Source organism: Anser cygnoides, chromosome 2 (assembly GCF_040182565.1).
Source record: "Anser cygnoides isolate HZ-2024a breed goose chromosome 2, Taihu_goose_T2T_genome, whole genome shotgun sequence".
Lineage (NCBI taxonomy): Eukaryota > Metazoa > Chordata > Aves > Anseriformes > Anatidae > Anser > Anser cygnoides.
This window is the reverse complement of record NC_089874.1, coordinates 48,895,622-48,912,297: the sequence shown is the minus strand read 5'-3', so window position 1 is coordinate 48,912,297 and position 16,676 is coordinate 48,895,622. Positions and strand designations below refer to the sequence as shown.

Here is a 16,676-nt window from a genome sequence, read left to right as displayed (position 1 = left end):
ATTTTCTTATTTACTCTTGATACTTTTTCCATATGTGGTCAGTTCTAACTGTTAAGAGATGTCTGGATCAGTATGTCCTGCTATGAATAGGTGTAGTGTGACAGTTTTTAGGGTTTCTTATCAATGGAATTCTAGGATTTCAGATAATTGAAATTGTTCTGACTTTAATCACAGCCCACATTATAGTAAGCTGGGAACACAACAGTAACTATAGATAAGTCACAAAATTATAGATTACTCGATTACAGATGGGAAAACAGTAATGAGGGTTTTGTCAAGTCACAGACCAATATGGACACTAACAAAAATGATCTTACCTGAGACTTACAGGAACAGAGGTAGACAGAAGCTTATGGTTTAATAAAATAGCAACTGTTAACTTAGTAACTATTTGGTAATAACTTCTGAAGCTTAGGTCATTCTTCCTTGGTCTTTTCTATTTGGTATAGGGCTAATGTTATTTCATACAGACATCCTTCAGTCTTGTTGGTGTTACGGGGTTGAGGAAGAGAGCTGTCTCATTTTAAGAACAGATGGATCATCACGCTTATTCCTACTTTAAGGAATGCATTCATCCCAGTTCTTTGTGGTCGGTGGGCAGGATTTCTTCAGAGTATTGGGTCTGTAGCTTTTCCTCCAGGATATGCCATCCGACAGCTTGGCTGCTACTTGGTAAATTCTTACTAGGATCACGAACTGCTGTCACATCGTTTTGCTGAGCTGCTTCAGTAGTTATTTCTCTTGTAGTTGGGTCTGTATCCTCTGCCTTTTGATCGAGTTAGCATTAGGGCCATAGGGAAGGTCTTTTATGCCTGTTCAACTGCCAGTGGGTTGCCACAGAGTTTCCCCTTGTCTTCGTGTAAATTGAGATGTAGACTCTCATGATAGGGAAAGAAGAATGAAAGATTCTTAAAGATGAACCTTTCCTTTGTGTGTTACTGCAGTAAAAACTGCTCGTTAATTTTTGTTAAAAGTGTATATATCGGTATATATTCCGTGGTAATCTGATCTTTTGAGGTACCAGAAAAAGGTTGGAGAAAATTTTCATTCAGATATGGACAACAGACATGTTAATATCTGACAGAATTAACTCTTACATTATTTTGCAGATATGGATGTTAACAGGAGATAAACTGGAGACAGCAACTTGTATCGCAAAAAGTTCTCACTTAGTGTCTAGGACTCAGGATATTCACATTTTCAGACCTGTAAGTATAGGTCCAACTTTTTTGTTGGGTTCATCAAAAGACAACTAATACCAATTTTGTTTTGTTTGAATACTAGTTGGCCACTTGTTATAAAATAGATGGGTTACTGTAGAGAGTGTCATAGCAACAGTCAATAGAGTATTTTACTTAAGCTAGGTCATCATTTAAGGATTTTAGAATTACAGAGCATTGCTTCTGTTTAAGGGTGGTTGTTTTTAGATTTGTTCATATGCTACAGAAATGTTTGTAGGCATGTTTAGGCGAGCCAGGTTTTACATGCATTTTTCACTCTTAACTTGCACAATGGATATAGTAAAACATGTCTAAATAATGATAAAGAGAGGTCCATGTGAGGTATTGAGCCAATAGGAAAGAGTTTCTAGGAACTTAGGCAATCTGAATATGGTTCTGGCTTGTTCTAACATTTCTGTTAATAGCATTCCTTAGACTCAAGCAGACTTAGTCCTGAATTAAACTCTGATGCCAAAGTCCCCTGTATAGACAGAGTTCAAATCAAAAGCAAAATTTGTCTATTATGATTTTTCCTATAAAACATGTACGTTTTTTTAATAGACTGATTAAGATAATTGTTAGAAAAGTAAACGGAATATGTTTGTATACATATCAGTTATATTTGCATAGTATCAACTCCACTCAGCTCAAACAAAAATAAAGATTTTCCAGACTTTTTGATGCTGTGTGATCACACATATGTCTGTGTTTGTTCTAAATGAACCACTTGCACCTACAAAAATAATTATATGAATATAATTTACATGTAAATGTAGTTTCTTATGAAGCATCAGAATGGCAAATTAGGCCCTGCAGACTATTTGCAATTAAATTATTAATGCTTCTGATAAAACTTCAGATCAATTTTTGTTGACCTTTCCATGTTGTAACATTACAAATTGTCTTCCTGAACATAATCTATTTAGTTTGAGTCAGATTTTTATTTTCATTACCTTGACTAGTAATAAGAGATCAACATAAAACTGTGTTAACTGAGAATACACGAAGTTTTAAATTAGTTAGAAAATAGATTCATACAACATTATTTCTGTGGCTATATTTGCTGCAAACAACGAACTCCTGGATTAATGTAAGAAAATACCTAGTACTTTAACACTTCTATTTTGCTTATAAATTAGTGAATAAATAACTTACTAGTTTGGCTTCCCAAAAAGATGCATTTTGTTTTTCTTGCTATGTTGTTCTTAACATTCTCGGCTTGTTCATTTTATAATGAAATTAATTGATATATTGTTCTAGAGTTTACAAAGAAAAAATACCTCTGCTAGGTGAAGGTAGAACAGAGTGGACAATTAGTGCTCCTCAGTGTGTGCCAAGTGCTGACATCTTGTAATCTCTGCAATGTAGAAAGATTATTGTGGACCAATGCAATCCTTGGTTCCTAGCAGTTGGCAGAATAGGAGCTTTCTAGTTATGTGTTTCATTGTGGGAAAGGAGGGGAAAAAATCTGAACTGTGATATGAGTATGGGTTATTCTGTTTGCAAGTAAGTGCATTTTAATGTAACCCAAATTTTGCATGGTAGAGACTTTTCTCCAGAGGGATGAATGTCTTTGGGCTGTATGGCTGTATGTGATTGTAGGAAGTAATGTGATTCAGACTCACATATATCAAAACTTTAGGCACAGTGTTGACAGAGCCAAAATTAGAAGTGTAATCTGAGTTGATTTTATTCTCTGCTTGTAACTTTGGCCTACATGATAGCTCTAAAAGAAGCTGATGTTTATTGAAGAAAAAAACACCTTTCTCTTAAAAATCTGTGTATAACTTAATTGTTTATGTTCTGCGTTCTAGTTCAAAACCTTCCAAAATCCATTTGGTAGCCTTTGAACCATTTGGTTTGGGGTTGGTGTGTTTTTTTGTTTGTTTTATTTTGTTTGTTTGTTTGTTTGTTTGTTTTTGTTTTCGTTTTCCCACATTTGACATCTGGGCCTCTCTGAAACAATAGTTATGTAAATTAAAAACAAAAAACAAAAAACTATGATGTAATTCTTTTGTATTTTGTCACTTGGTCCTGTTTGCATACTTGTGCAAGATTCAAAGTGATCAATGCTAGTGAGCACATTTTTCTGTGCCTCTTGAACTCTGTTTACTTATCCAAACTGAAAGAACTACTAATATGAACATCTTGTATTATTCTAAGAATATATTTTACTGGTTAATAAAGTCTTTTTTTCTGACTTGGGGACTATTTTTTCCTGTAACTCAGCCAAGATGGAAAGACTGGGGTCAGATTGAATTTAAGATATTTAAATTGTATTAATTCATTAATATTTCTGTCCTAGTTTGCTTTTTGTGAGGAACCGATTAGTCTGACTACACAGATTTTCTTTGTCTGAGGATTACTTTTTTAATCCATAGAGATTCAAGACTTACAGTCACATCCCATTGGTACTGCGTTAGAATAAAAGATTTGTTGAAAAAACAAAGCCTTGTTTTTTGTTGTTGTTTTGTGTTTTGTTTTTTCCTTTAAAAATCTTGAGTGAGTGATTTTTATTAAAGGTTACTACTCGAGGAGAGGCTCACTTAGAACTAAATGCCTTTAGGAGGAAGCATGACTGTGCCTTGGTGATATCTGGGGACTCACTTGAGGTAAGAGTTTGGTTGCTGTCAAATTGTATTTATACTTTATGAACTACGTTCATACGGACTATTTTTATAAAGCCTATAAAGTATCAGTGGCTTCATGCTCTTAAACTTTCTTCCAATATTTGACCATATCATAAGTTATCCTTCGAGTTACTACTGTTTTTCGTTCAGTAGTAAAAAGAGCATATATGTTCAAATTTTATTGGTTCTTTGGACTCCTGTATATATTCTGTATATATATTCTATAGTAATAGAATGAGATTTGTATATAGCATGCTGTAGTACTGTCTCTTTTGTTAACTCTAAAGTGCGTTAGCTGTCCAAATGAAAGAGAATGTCAGTTTAAAATAATAGATTGCAGTCAGGGGACAGTGGCTTTTGCTCCCAGAGGGATGTTGTTTAAGCAGAACCTCATAAAAGAAATCTTCATAATTGTGTTTGTGTTGGAGTACATGTATTATTTAATCTTAAAAATAAATGTGAGTGTATTTTTCTCTTAGGTTTGTCTGAAATACTATGAGCATGAATTTGTAGAGTTGGCTTGCCAGTGTCCTGCCGTAGTGTGCTGTCGATGTTCTCCCACTCAAAAAGCCCATATTGTGAAACTGTTACAGCATCACACTGGAAAACGCACGTGTGCAATAGGTAACTGTTGACGCTATCTTCCATTGCAGTAGCTAAAATCTGTAATGAACTTACGCAGTAGATGGCACCATTGAGAAGCAAAACCAAAGAGATTTCTTTATCAACAGCCAGGTATTTACACAGTTGTAGCAGAAAATGTCATTCCGTGAGAAAGGTGTGGGTTTTTTCCTTACTCCACAGGAAAAAGTCTCGATTGCTGAAGTTATTAATCATAATCCATAGATTAACTGTAAGAATTTAAAGGTATATTAGGAGATTCCTAAAATACTTTAAGGCCAGGAGAGTAAAACCTCTGAAGTGCTGAATATTGCAGTGACATTTTCCAGGTGATGGAGGAAATGATGTCAGCATGATCCAAGCAGCCGACTGTGGAATTGGAATTGAAGGCAAGGTAATGCTACCAGGTCAATTCTCAAATATAACATGATTCTTAAACAATATTAAATTGAATATTTCAAATTTAAGTCTGCTGTAAGATAATAAAAAAAATGCTCAGTCTTTGAAATAATACTTTCTCTGCTTCTGTGTTCTCTGCTTTATCTTTTTAAATATAAAGAGCAAGAAAAGCAGAAAACACTAGTTATTTCTGTGTATATATGCATTTATCTGAAAGATGCAAGACAGGCAGTTAAACATACTTGTTACAGCCACTGCATTTTTTTAAAATGCGCACCAAAAAACTGTCCTTTGTGTCATGCTGTAGAGTTGGTTTCTGAAGCAGTAGTAAATTCAACTTGTGAAGTGAATTATAATTCAGAATTTTGAAATTTGAAACATATGTTCTACAGTGGGTTTCATATTTGTAACCTTTTTTTGTTCTAGGAGGGAAAACAAGCTTCCCTAGCAGCTGACTTTTCTATCACACAGTTTAAACACATAGGAAGGCTGCTGATGGTACATGGCCGAAACAGTTACAAAAGATCAGCAGCACTTGGTCAATTTGTCATGCACCGAGGCCTTATTATTTCAACTATGCAGGTATTTAAAACTTTGTTTTCAGAATAGTTAAACACACTCTTTGAAATGTCACAAAACCTTAAGCAGTAATGTTTTTTTCTTTATTGTAATGTTTCATATACAGAATTATATTAAATATATGTAATTGTTGTCTTTTTGTAGGCTGTATTTTCATCAGTCTTCTATTTTGCATCTGTTCCCTTGTACCAAGGATTCCTAATGGTAGGGTAAGTTCAAACCAACAGTTGTGGTATATGTTAATAATTACGGACAAACACTTGTTATGTAACATCATGTAGTTGGTGACTGGACCATTTTTCATACACTTATCATTGGTATGCTAACGATACCTGGAATGAGCCTACAAATGAACACTCAACTAGGTTGGATGCACACTTATATCCATTACATGACTGGGGAGATTCTCTGAAGAGGGCAATCTGCCATTGCCTTAGAAGAAGAAAGTCATATAGCTTTTTTGACATACAGGGTGAAAATGATAGAGGAAATCTCACAAACCAGTTTTAGCTGTTACACAAATTGCTATACAAGCCTCAGTGAGAATCACAGATTCATCTGTTAAAAAATGGAGCTGAAGCTACTGACTGAAATTTCCTCTGAAAGTGCACCAAGTCCACTACATAGATTTCCATTCTGGATCATGCATGCAGAATTTGGAGTACCCTGGTCTTGTTGCAAAAGCTGCTTTAGAAATATAGCTCCCCCAAGTCATTCAGCTGAGGTATATGGATATATTCATGTTTCTCACTGTTCTCTGCCCCTCTTGTCCTAAGAGCTTCTTTCTATACTTCTTGTTTTATTTCATTTAAACAGTAGTAACTCAAATTGTAGTCAAATCAAGGTCTGATTTCACCAGACACTGCAGAAGGAAACAGTAAACCTCTCCAAAATGCTTGTAAATAGTTCTGCTAACCCCTATGAAAATATATACCATGTGGCCTATAAGTATGCAAGTGGTACTTGCATACTAAAATCTAAAGCCACTTTCTGAACTGGTGAGACTTCCGTTCATTCTCCTACCTTTACTGTAATGTCAGGGACACAGCACTTGTTTTTTTCTTTATTTTTCATCCTCTGTGGATGAGTTTCAATGCCAGCTCTTTTAACTGGTTGTCAAAATGCAAATGCATAGTAAATATGGTAGCAGACAATACATTTGGGTGATACATGTGGACAAAAGACATCTGATTATTATTTCTAGATATATAATGTCTCTGTAACTTCTCACAAATGGCAGCTCTCAGAAGCCTAAGACCAGGTTGCATTTGGACAATAGAATCATAGAATCATTCAGATTGGAAAAGACCTCTCAAGATCATCTAGTCCAACTTTAAACCTAGTACTGAAGTCCACCACTAAACCGTGCTACTAAGTTACAAATCTGCCTATTTCTTGAAGACCACCTCCAGGGATGGTGACTCAACCACCCTTTGTAAAGCTGCATTAGTAAGTTTCCTCAGTACGGGGTAGAATAACCAGTTTAACATCATTTACATCAAAAGAGTAATTGAACTCAATAGATTAATTTAAAATCGTGATACAAAAATGTCAGTCTGTGCTTTCCTTTCATATAGGTATGCAACCATATATACCATGTTTCCAGTCTTCTCTTTAGTATTGGATCAAGATGTGAAGCCAGAAATGGCATTGCTGTATCCAGAACTTTATAAGGATCTCACAAAGGTATGAATGTTCTCAGTGCTCATGTGTGAATAACCGTTGAAATCTCAGATGTGCAAAAACTCTAAATTCTTACAGAGAGAAAGAAGGTAACCTGTACTTTGAAACTGCTCAAGATGTGTAGATGTACAGACTAGCTTTTTGTTTAACTTAAATGACAGTTCTTGGAGATGATGAATCACTGGCTTTCACAGCTTATGTTGTACTTCAAAATATTTTAAAAAATAGAACCCAAATAATTCTCTCAAGGAAAAAAAAATGAGAACATGGAGAAACTGGGTTTGCAGTACGTTCAGGCAGATAGATGATGGTCAGGAACAATTATGGATAAGTAGTACAGGAAGTTATGTACTTCACTAATACTACATTTGACTTCACCATTATAAGGCATCTTACTGTGAGCGTGTATTATCATAGAATCATTGAATGGTTTGGGTTGGAAGGGACCTTAAAGATCATCTGGTTCCACACTGCCGTAGTCATGACACTGAGGAGCGTACCTATTTCTGCACATTACTTCTGAAATTCTGGACTCTAAATGCAAATCTCAACTAAGGCTATTCAGCTAGCATTACTGAAATACATGTTGATGTGGACTAGAACTGTATTCCTAGGAAATTGTTTCTTCTCTGAGATGTGCTAATGGTTAAAAGGCTTTTAGGATTTTAAGGTTAAGATGTGTTGGCATAACTCATGGACAGATTCTTCCTCTGTTGCAAGAACAAGAGAAAATTAGCAATGTTCAGGGACAGGTGTGGACACGTACCATGGAGAAAACAGCGATTCAACATTCCTGTTACTGTGGCTCCTACTGATGCTGGAATAGCAGATGAACACTTGAAAGGAAGTACAAATTTTTTCCTCTGGAAAAGGGGAAACATAACCCCCATTTTTAAAAGGGAAAAAAGGAAGACATGGGGAACTACAGGCCAGTCACTATGTACCCAGCAAGGTCATGGGTCCTGTTTTATGCTTAGGCTCACAGAGAACAGATAGGTGGCATCCAACAGATTGGTGACAGCCGACATGGCTTCACTAAAGGCAAATCATGCCTGATAAATCTGATGGCCTTCTACAATGGGGTCACAGCTTTGGTGGATAAGGTAAGAGCAACTGATGTCATGTAGCTGGACTTGTGCAAAGCATTTGACACTGTCCTGCACAACATCCATGTCTCCAAATTGGAGAGAGATGGATTTGACGGATGGAACGCTTGACGGATAAGGAATTGGCTGGGTGGCTATACTCAGAGTTGCAGTCAATGGCTAGAGTCCAGGGGTGGAGATAGTGACGAGTGGTGTCCCTCAGGGGAGTCTCTGCTGGGACCAGCAGTATTTAACATCTTTGTTGGTGACATGGACAGTGGCATTGAGTGCACACTCAGCAAGTTTGCGGGCAACGCCAAGCTGCATGGTACGGTTGACACACTGGAGGGAAGGAATGCCATCCAGAGAGAACTTGACAGGCTTGAGAGGTGGGCCTGTGTGAAGCTCATGAAGTTTAACAAGGCCAAGTGCAAGGTCCTGCACCTGGGTCAGGTTGTTCCCAAGCATGAATACAGGCTGGGCAATAAGTGGATTGAGAGCAGCCCAGTGGAGAGGGACATGGGGGTGCTGGTGGATGAAAAGCTTGACATGAGCTAGCAATGTGCACTTGCAGCCCAGAAAGACAATCGTATCCTGGGCTGCATCTAAAGAAGCATGGCCAGCAGGTTGAGGGATTTGATTCTCCCTCTCTACTCTGCTCTCATGAGACCCCACCTGGAGTACTGTGTTCAGCTCTGGGGCCCTCAGCACAAGAGAGACATGGACCTAGTAGAGTGAATCCAGAGGAATGCCTCGAAGATGATCAGAGGGCCGGAGCACCTCTTCTATTAAGACAGTCTGAGGGAGCTGGGGTTGTTCAGTCTGGAGAAGAGAAGGCTTCAGGGAAACCTTATAGCAGCCTTCAAATACTTAAAGGGGACCAACAAGAAATATGGGGAAAGACTGTTTGTCAGGGGGTGTAGTGATAGCACAAGGGGTAATGGTTTTAAGCTAAATGAGCTAAAAGAGGGTAGATTTAGATGAGATGAAGAAATTCTTTACTCAGAGAGCGATGAGGCACAGGAACAGGTTGCCCAGAGAAGTTGAGAATGTCCCTGCCCTGGAAGTGTTTAAGGCCAGGTTGAATGGGGCTTTGAGCAACCTCATCTAGTGGAAGGTGTCCATGCACATGGTGGGCGTAGGGGGGCAGAGGAGCTAGATGATGATCTTTAAGGTTCCTTCAACTCAACCCATTCTATGATAATGTAAGTAAGAGGGCTCCCCACTTTCATCTGAAAACTATTCGGTGCCTGTTGTGCAGCATTTGCTAGAGGCTCAGGAGTGATTTACCCCCTTAGTTTCATAAAGTTGAATTAGAACTCAAGCTTATTTTTATTTCAGGAATCTTGCTAATTGGGAGCTATGGTCTAAAGTGGAATCAGTGTCCAGTACTCAAAGGAAAATGAGTAGGCACTCATAGGAAAAACAACATCTAGTATTTCATGTTGCTTGTACTAGAATTTTTTCCTGTATGTTAGTCTGTCTCTAACATTCTAGACTGTATACAGATTTATGAAAATGCCTTCAGCACCTTCCAATGAACTCTGTGTTTACAAGAAAATGTTTTAGCCTCTACTGAAATAAATGAATGAATTAATTCATCAGTTTCTACAACAGTGAAACACATACATTTCCCTGTAAAGTGCTGATTCTTGCCTATTCTAGTGATCACGCTTTTGTGGTAAAAGGCCAACTTCTTATCCTTTTAACTTTGTAGTTCTAACATATTTCATCAGTACTCTCACAGAATGCAACTCTTGAGCACGTACAGCATTTATTGTTTGATTGATGCATGTGATTCAAACTATTAACATTTAATATCACAAGATTAAAAATATGTTTGGTAATTTTTGCTGAAATAATACTTAAAATAGTCATGTTTTTTCCATGACTGCAAATAGTTTATCCAACATTTTGAAGTGACTAGTAGTAACTTACCCTTTTGTTTGAGGTTTAGGTCAGTAGGCACAGAATGCTCTTTTTCTTGAAGAATACTTTTGAAATAACATAAAAGCCTTAAAAAAATAATTATTTCACTGTAATTATTCTTCTGAAAACAAGCCACAGCATTGCAAGCTAAGGTGTATATTTGCTATTTAGGACCTTAACTGTCCTGCGCCTTGATTTTGACTTTGTGCAGTTTCTATATGCTTTTGCAATGAAGAAACATAAAAACAAGTAGAAGCTTTTTAGCCTATATCACTTCAAAGACTGCTTATTATACTTGCAAAATGTCTCTGTAGTGCTTAACTATTAAGATATATGAAATGAGTAGATTTTTTTTAAAGTACTGTTTAACTGTCCTCTCACTTGTTTCCCTTAGGGGAGATCTTTGTCATTTAAGACCTTCCTCATCTGGGTTTTAATCAGTATTTACCAAGGTAGGAGAGCGTCATGACTTTACTGAACTGAGAAATTTTTGTCTGCTATTAACAGTATTGTTTTTCAGCAGCAGATTGAATTCCCAAAGCTTAACATTTCATCAGCAGTTATATATATTGCTTTCTGTTTATCTCGTAAATCGATATTCCTGTAGCGTGCCAGGACCATTCAAAACATGGCATAGATTGGTAGTTTTATTGATGCATGTCACCTAAAAAAGGACATGGTTTTAATTAAATGCTAATCCAGAAAAATTTTAATGAGTGCTTATCACATTGCATATACTTACACAGTAGTTCTCTTTCATGGAATGCCAGAAGTACTGTTGAAGAAATCTGAATTATGTAATCAGTTAAAAGTAATTACACTTTCAACAATCTCTCATTTATAGCACTAGACAAAATGAGGTTAATTAACAGTTCATCAGATATATTGCTCTGAAAGGTGTTTAATTTTCTAAGTTTTATTTCTTTACTGCTTTACTTTTGATTGTTTTATTTCACATGCACAAAGTACAGTAAAACACTTTCTCTTTTTATAAAGATTAATCTTGTTACCTTATTGAAAAAAATGTTAAGAAACTTTTGTAACAAGCAATAAAATGTTCAGTGTGCATTTGTAAAAGATGGTACACTGAAATTTCATTGTGGAGTTTTGTTAACTTTGTGTGCCTTTCCCAGGTGGTATTCTGATGTATGGAGCCCTGCTGCTTTTTGAATCTGAATTTGTACACGTCGTTGCCATTTCCTTCACTGCCCTAATCTTGACAGAGCTCTTGATGGTTGCACTGACCATACGAACATGGCACTGGTTAATGGTGGTGGCTGAATTCCTCAGTCTTGGCTGCTATGTGGCCTCTCTTGCATTTCTAAATGAATACTTTGGTGAGTAATGTTAGAAGTATTTTAGCAAATAACTGTGCTTTGTAGCATACTGTTTGTAATGTTTTTTTCTCAGTTTTTGTTGAGTGATGTTACACTTTGTAAAATAGAGTATTCTCCATAGAAAATGTGAGTTGAAATTGAAAATACTTTATGTTGATTTAAAATATTCTCTTACCATGTTCTCATAGAGGCTTACAATTTTTTTCCTGTTACCATGATTTATCTGCATGATAAACTTTACTGGAACCACGTGCTTTTCACCTCCTTGATTTGATCTTCCAGTGACAATCCAAACTGCTCAACTTAAATTAGCTTTGAGATTTGCACTATTGAAATGGATGTGATTTGATAAAATCAGTATCTTTCACCAAACTGGTGAATTACTTTTTATCTCATTAGATATAACCGAAGAATCACAGAATTGAAGGGGTTGGAAGGGACCTTGAAAGATCATTGGGTCCAACCCCCCTGCTGAAGTATTTCTAAACTAGAGAGTGAGGTAGAAGGTTTTTAAGATATTTTATATAAGAATCATCATGTTTCCTAATTATATTAAGCTTACATTAAGCTTACTTTGTTTTATATTACTGTATGCCATACTGTGTCTTATGGTTATTATTCATAATTCACAAGTTGAAAGGAGAGGATGCAAATCTTAACAGTCAAGGATCTGAGCATCAAAATATTACATATTTCTTTTTATATCAAATTATACTTCAGTAAAAAAAAAATACTATTTCTTAGTGTGGTTTTACAGATGTAACTTGCAGAAATACATGTGACGGTTTTGATTATACCTCACAAGGAGTAGAATCCAGCTCCACCTTCCTGTTTTTCAGGAGCTATTGAGTAAGAAGTTCCTTTCTTCACTTGTTACTTCCTGTATCAGAATTAGATGTGTTATATTGTAGTTTCTAGTGTTCTAAGTTCTGATTTCACTCTCTTATGTCCCAGGTGTTTAACACTAGTGTAGTTACATTATATAGCTACTTTATAATGAGCGAATGCTTTGCTGCCTGTCTCAACTTTTCTGTTAACTTCCCAGATTTATCAAAAGTCAAATTTTAATGAACAAGCAATCTTGCTGCACTTGATACTTATATTATACACTATTTTAGGTTTTCCAGAATACCTTTTTCTTTTTTCTGACACTAGTACACAGGCTCTTTAATAGAGATTATTGGGTTGATTCCCGAGTTTCTCCAGCTAGATGGTAAATGAATGAGCAAGAATGTATACAGGTACAAGCTCTTTGTTCCAAACTTACAGGAACTTCATAAAGCAGGATTTGCTGCTTCACCTTTTTAAGTTGCCTGTATTGGTGGCAGCCAGACCTTCAATCCTTTGTTGGTATTTTTCATTGAGAAACACCCTTATGGTGGTGTGCATAGATGTTTTAAAAAAAAATGTAGGTGCTTCGTTTCTTGTAAACTCTGGTGTAAAGGGGAGTACTTTACTATCTCTGTGTTTGCTAGACAAGTGTAAGCAAATGAGTAAGTAAATGGTTGTATGGCTTCCTGTAGCCTTTGGTCTTAACTTTTGTATGTTTCATCTTCACTGATGAATATTTTAAGGGTACAGAAAAAGCTGTAATTTCATGAGCTTTCCTAGAGATGTATTTTAGTGTGTATTATTCATCAGTTAACCTGAAAAAATGCATTTCAATTTCAGAAGCAGTCACTTCTGCTTAGCACTTTTCCTCTTACTTAGGGGAGAGAGCATCTCTTTTGGTTCATAAAGTGTAGTATAAACCTAAGTGATGGTTTATAGTGCAGGGTAGAGAATAACTTTAATGTGTCTGGGAAAACAATCCAGTCCAATAGTGCTTGACTCTACAGGCAAATAAACTGTTTCTTTCAATAATGTTACTTATAACAATCACCTGCTTCCAAAGGAATGATATCATGGGTATGACAGGGTACTCAACTTAGGAAAACAAAAATATTTGATACTGCTCTGCAACTCTCCCTCATAGAATTAAATCAGTTTTTAGGTTTCTGAGTAAATCACATACAAGGGTTTCATTAGACATGTCTCTATGATGTGTTACATTGGCATTTAGTATGCCTAAGCAGGTTAAAACTATCTACGAAGTTTATACATTGGAATCTAATATACAAAGTATTTTTAAATGACTATAGTTGGAGCAGTAAAGCATTTCTTTTGCTGCACCTTTCTGAAGAGAATTTTTGTTCACATCTAAAACAGTTCTAATCACCTTGCTTATGAAGTAGATTGTACTTTGAAGTTGAATGAAGCAAAATAAGAAACCACCTAGCTATTTACAGCCTCAAAACATAACCAAATAATCTATTTTCAAAATGTTTTGTATTAATTGCTGTTTAAAATCTTTCAGTTGTCATATGAAAAGCAGTAATATTCCAGTTAATGCTACTAATATCTTTTTCATTCCCTTTTTTGTAGCTAATCTTTTGTCTGTTTTTGTTTTTTTCATGTAAATTTCATATTTTCTGTAAATCTATCCCTTCATTTTCATTCTCCCCCTTTGTGAAACAGGTATAGGCAGAGTGTCTTTTGGAGCTTTCTTAGGTAGGTGAAGTTAAACTTTTCTTGAAGATTTCTTGGTTGGGGGGTTGGTCTCAGATCTTTCCATGATTCTAGAGTACAACTTAACCATTGCAAACTATAGTCAAAAGCTTCAGTAGCAAGTGTAGGGTGTTACCATTCTTGTTAATGTTTGTCACAGAAAACTTTTGACTGTGGCTTGTGGCAATATAACTACATTGCTTTCTCCCTACATTTTTGGGCTGTAATTTAATCTCTTTTTTTAGTTTTAGTTTTAAGAATCTTTTGGTCTAGTTGATGTGCCTATTTCAGAAAAAAAAAAATCTGAATATGGAATAAAGGATCCAAAAAAGTAGCAAAACTGGTTAGGAACTTGTATAAATATTTCATAGCAGTAGAAAAATAAGGATAAGGTGGCTTAACTTTTTAATATGAGAAAGTCTTGCTATTAAACTGAGATCCCCTAAAATTACTTTGTTCTGCAAAACAGTGTAAGGAGCATAAAGGGACTCGTCAGCTCCTATTTAAAGAAAATAGTTGGCAAAAATGAAATGTTGAGGTTAACTTGCTCTGTGTTGTTTTGTAGCTTTTTATTTTTTTATTTATTTTGCCTGTTTTTAAACAATAGCATAAGCAAACAATTAAGAGAGTTTTATTGACTTTACACTATGAAAGTTCCAGCTTCCATGTTATCAGCTGCCATTATTTATTTTCCCTGTTTATTTCTGCAGATGTTGCCTTTATCACAACTGTGACCTTCCTGTGGAAAGTGTCAGCAATCACTGTTGTAAGCTGTCTTCCACTTTACATTCTCAAGTACTTGAAGCGCAAATTTTCTCCTCCAAGTTACTCCAAGCTTACCTCGTAAAAGTAATTATATTCCTATGGTTTTTCACTCACACCAGTCTGCAAATCGCACATTCACTGTGCTTTAGTGTCTATGGATTTATGTTGGACTAAAGAAGTTAAAAATCAAAAGTGATCAAGTGAATAGAGCACAAAAAGAAAGGGAAACATCTGACAGGTACATAACACAGAAGTACACTAACAAGACTATCAGAAATAAACTAAATTTTTGTTATGTTGTTTTATTTCAGTTTCAGTTGCTCATTGTAAAATAAAACTGAATTACATTTGATTTGACAATGCTTCTGAATGATTTCATTGCTACTGTAAAGGATTTTTTCCTGCTGTATTAATCTTCTGCAAGTTGAATTGAAAGCTTCAATGATTACATAACTTCCTAGTTCCAGTCTTTTCCTTTAATGTTTACGTATGGAAAAGTTCGTTCATTCATACTTACTACAACGAACCTAATACCTGTAAATGTCGTCTTTATTAGCAGCTGAATTTTATTTGTCATCAAGCATTGATTAATATGCACTATCTGAATTATGTACAGGTGTCTGCATAGCACAGTATTATTTTAGGAGCTGTTGTCCTTTTCTGTACTTTTGAGTTCTGGCACCAGTAAGCATTACAGATCAGTGATGTTGACAGCAGTTCTTTAAATGCACATTAAAGCCAGGTTGCACAAAAGCAGTTTAAAAAATTAAATGATACATTCTGTACATAATTCCACAGTACCTGTTGATCTGTACAGATGTCAAAGACATAGCTGCTCAGTAAATATGTTTTAAAATTCTTATTCATTTTGTATTTGTAAAACTGCAAATAGTGTTAAAGTACATTTCTATATATGAGAAGTCCAGTAAACCTTGTATTAGCTAATATATTTAAATTGCCTTGTAATCTGTTTACTTAGGTTACTCAGGTAAAATGAAATAAGATGAACACATGAGCATTGTGATAGGAAAATCTGTCATCTTCCAAGTTGTAAATGTTATGTTTTTATAACTCAGTTTGGGTGCAAACATGTTAAAAAAAAAAAAATCAAAAGGTTTCGCATGTTGTAAACTGTCAGAGTTGTGTATCTTTGCTGAGTTATGACATTTTACAGCAGTTGAAGATTTGTTCCAGAAACTCATATGCTCTAATCTGATACAGTCCAAAGGGTCCAAATCTTGTGTGCTGTGCTGGAAAGTAGATTATATTATTTTAGTTTCCCATTGTGATATAATCTTGCTTTCTCAAGAAGTACATATAACAGATTCAGGATAGTCTATTAATTAGTGGAGAAGATCAGTATGATTACCCATGCTTTGCTAAATATTTGTGTTTTTAAAAAAAAACACTTAATGTGGATGTTATTTTTATGTTGGACTTTATGCCTTTACAACATTAATCCTTGTTTAGTATCTTATAACTTCTCCCTTATGCAATTATAATATTCGATGAGTGATATTTAAGTGATAAATCTACTTCCTGGGAGAGCAGAGGAAATTGCTGCAAAGCTATTTGGACTATAATCCACTCCATTGATTTTGTTCTGAAAGTTTTTCTTACTAGTTATTTATCTGCCTTTTTTTTTTTTCATTCCTCATAATAAAAGCAATAAAGCCTAATTTCTACTAAATGTTATTAATGGTATATGTATTGAATGAAACTATTGAAGTAGCATTTCTTTTAATTAACGCAACATTGCGGAGTATTTTGCTTTGTGTCCATCTGTAAACTCGCTTCTGTAAAAACCCCCACCAGGTGTCACTGTTCTGGCATACTAGCAGAAGCTTTTCTTCATGTTATGTGGTTTTGGCAAGTTACTCC

General features: G+C 35.5%; 1 protein-coding gene across 3 annotated transcripts in view; it reads left to right on the top strand.

The window, feature by feature from the left end:
• ATP9B (ATPase phospholipid transporting 9B (putative)) overlaps positions 1–16,474 on the top strand; it is a 179,207-nt gene extending 162,733 nt beyond the window's left edge. For 2 of the 3 annotated variants that reach the window (XM_066992047.1, XM_013184775.3), the window contains 11 exons: positions 1,110–1,208; positions 3,743–3,832; positions 4,330–4,474; positions 4,801–4,865; positions 5,297–5,452; positions 5,594–5,658; positions 7,027–7,135; positions 10,541–10,598; positions 11,280–11,483; positions 14,001–14,033; positions 14,741–16,474. In XM_066992047.1, coding sequence (XP_066848148.1) covers positions 1,110–1,208; positions 3,743–3,832; positions 4,330–4,474; positions 4,801–4,865; positions 5,297–5,452; positions 5,594–5,658; positions 7,027–7,135; positions 10,541–10,598; positions 11,280–11,483; positions 14,001–14,033; positions 14,741–14,877 — 1,161 coding nt within the window. In that variant the 3' untranslated portion in view covers positions 14,878–16,474. The remainder of the gene's footprint in view (positions 1–1,109; positions 1,209–3,742; positions 3,833–4,329; positions 4,475–4,800; positions 4,866–5,296; positions 5,453–5,593; positions 5,659–7,026; positions 7,136–10,540; positions 10,599–11,279; positions 11,484–14,000; positions 14,034–14,740) is intronic. The other variant, XM_066992048.1, reaches the window with a different exon arrangement.
• The last annotated feature ends 202 nt before the right edge of the window (positions 16,475–16,676 follow it).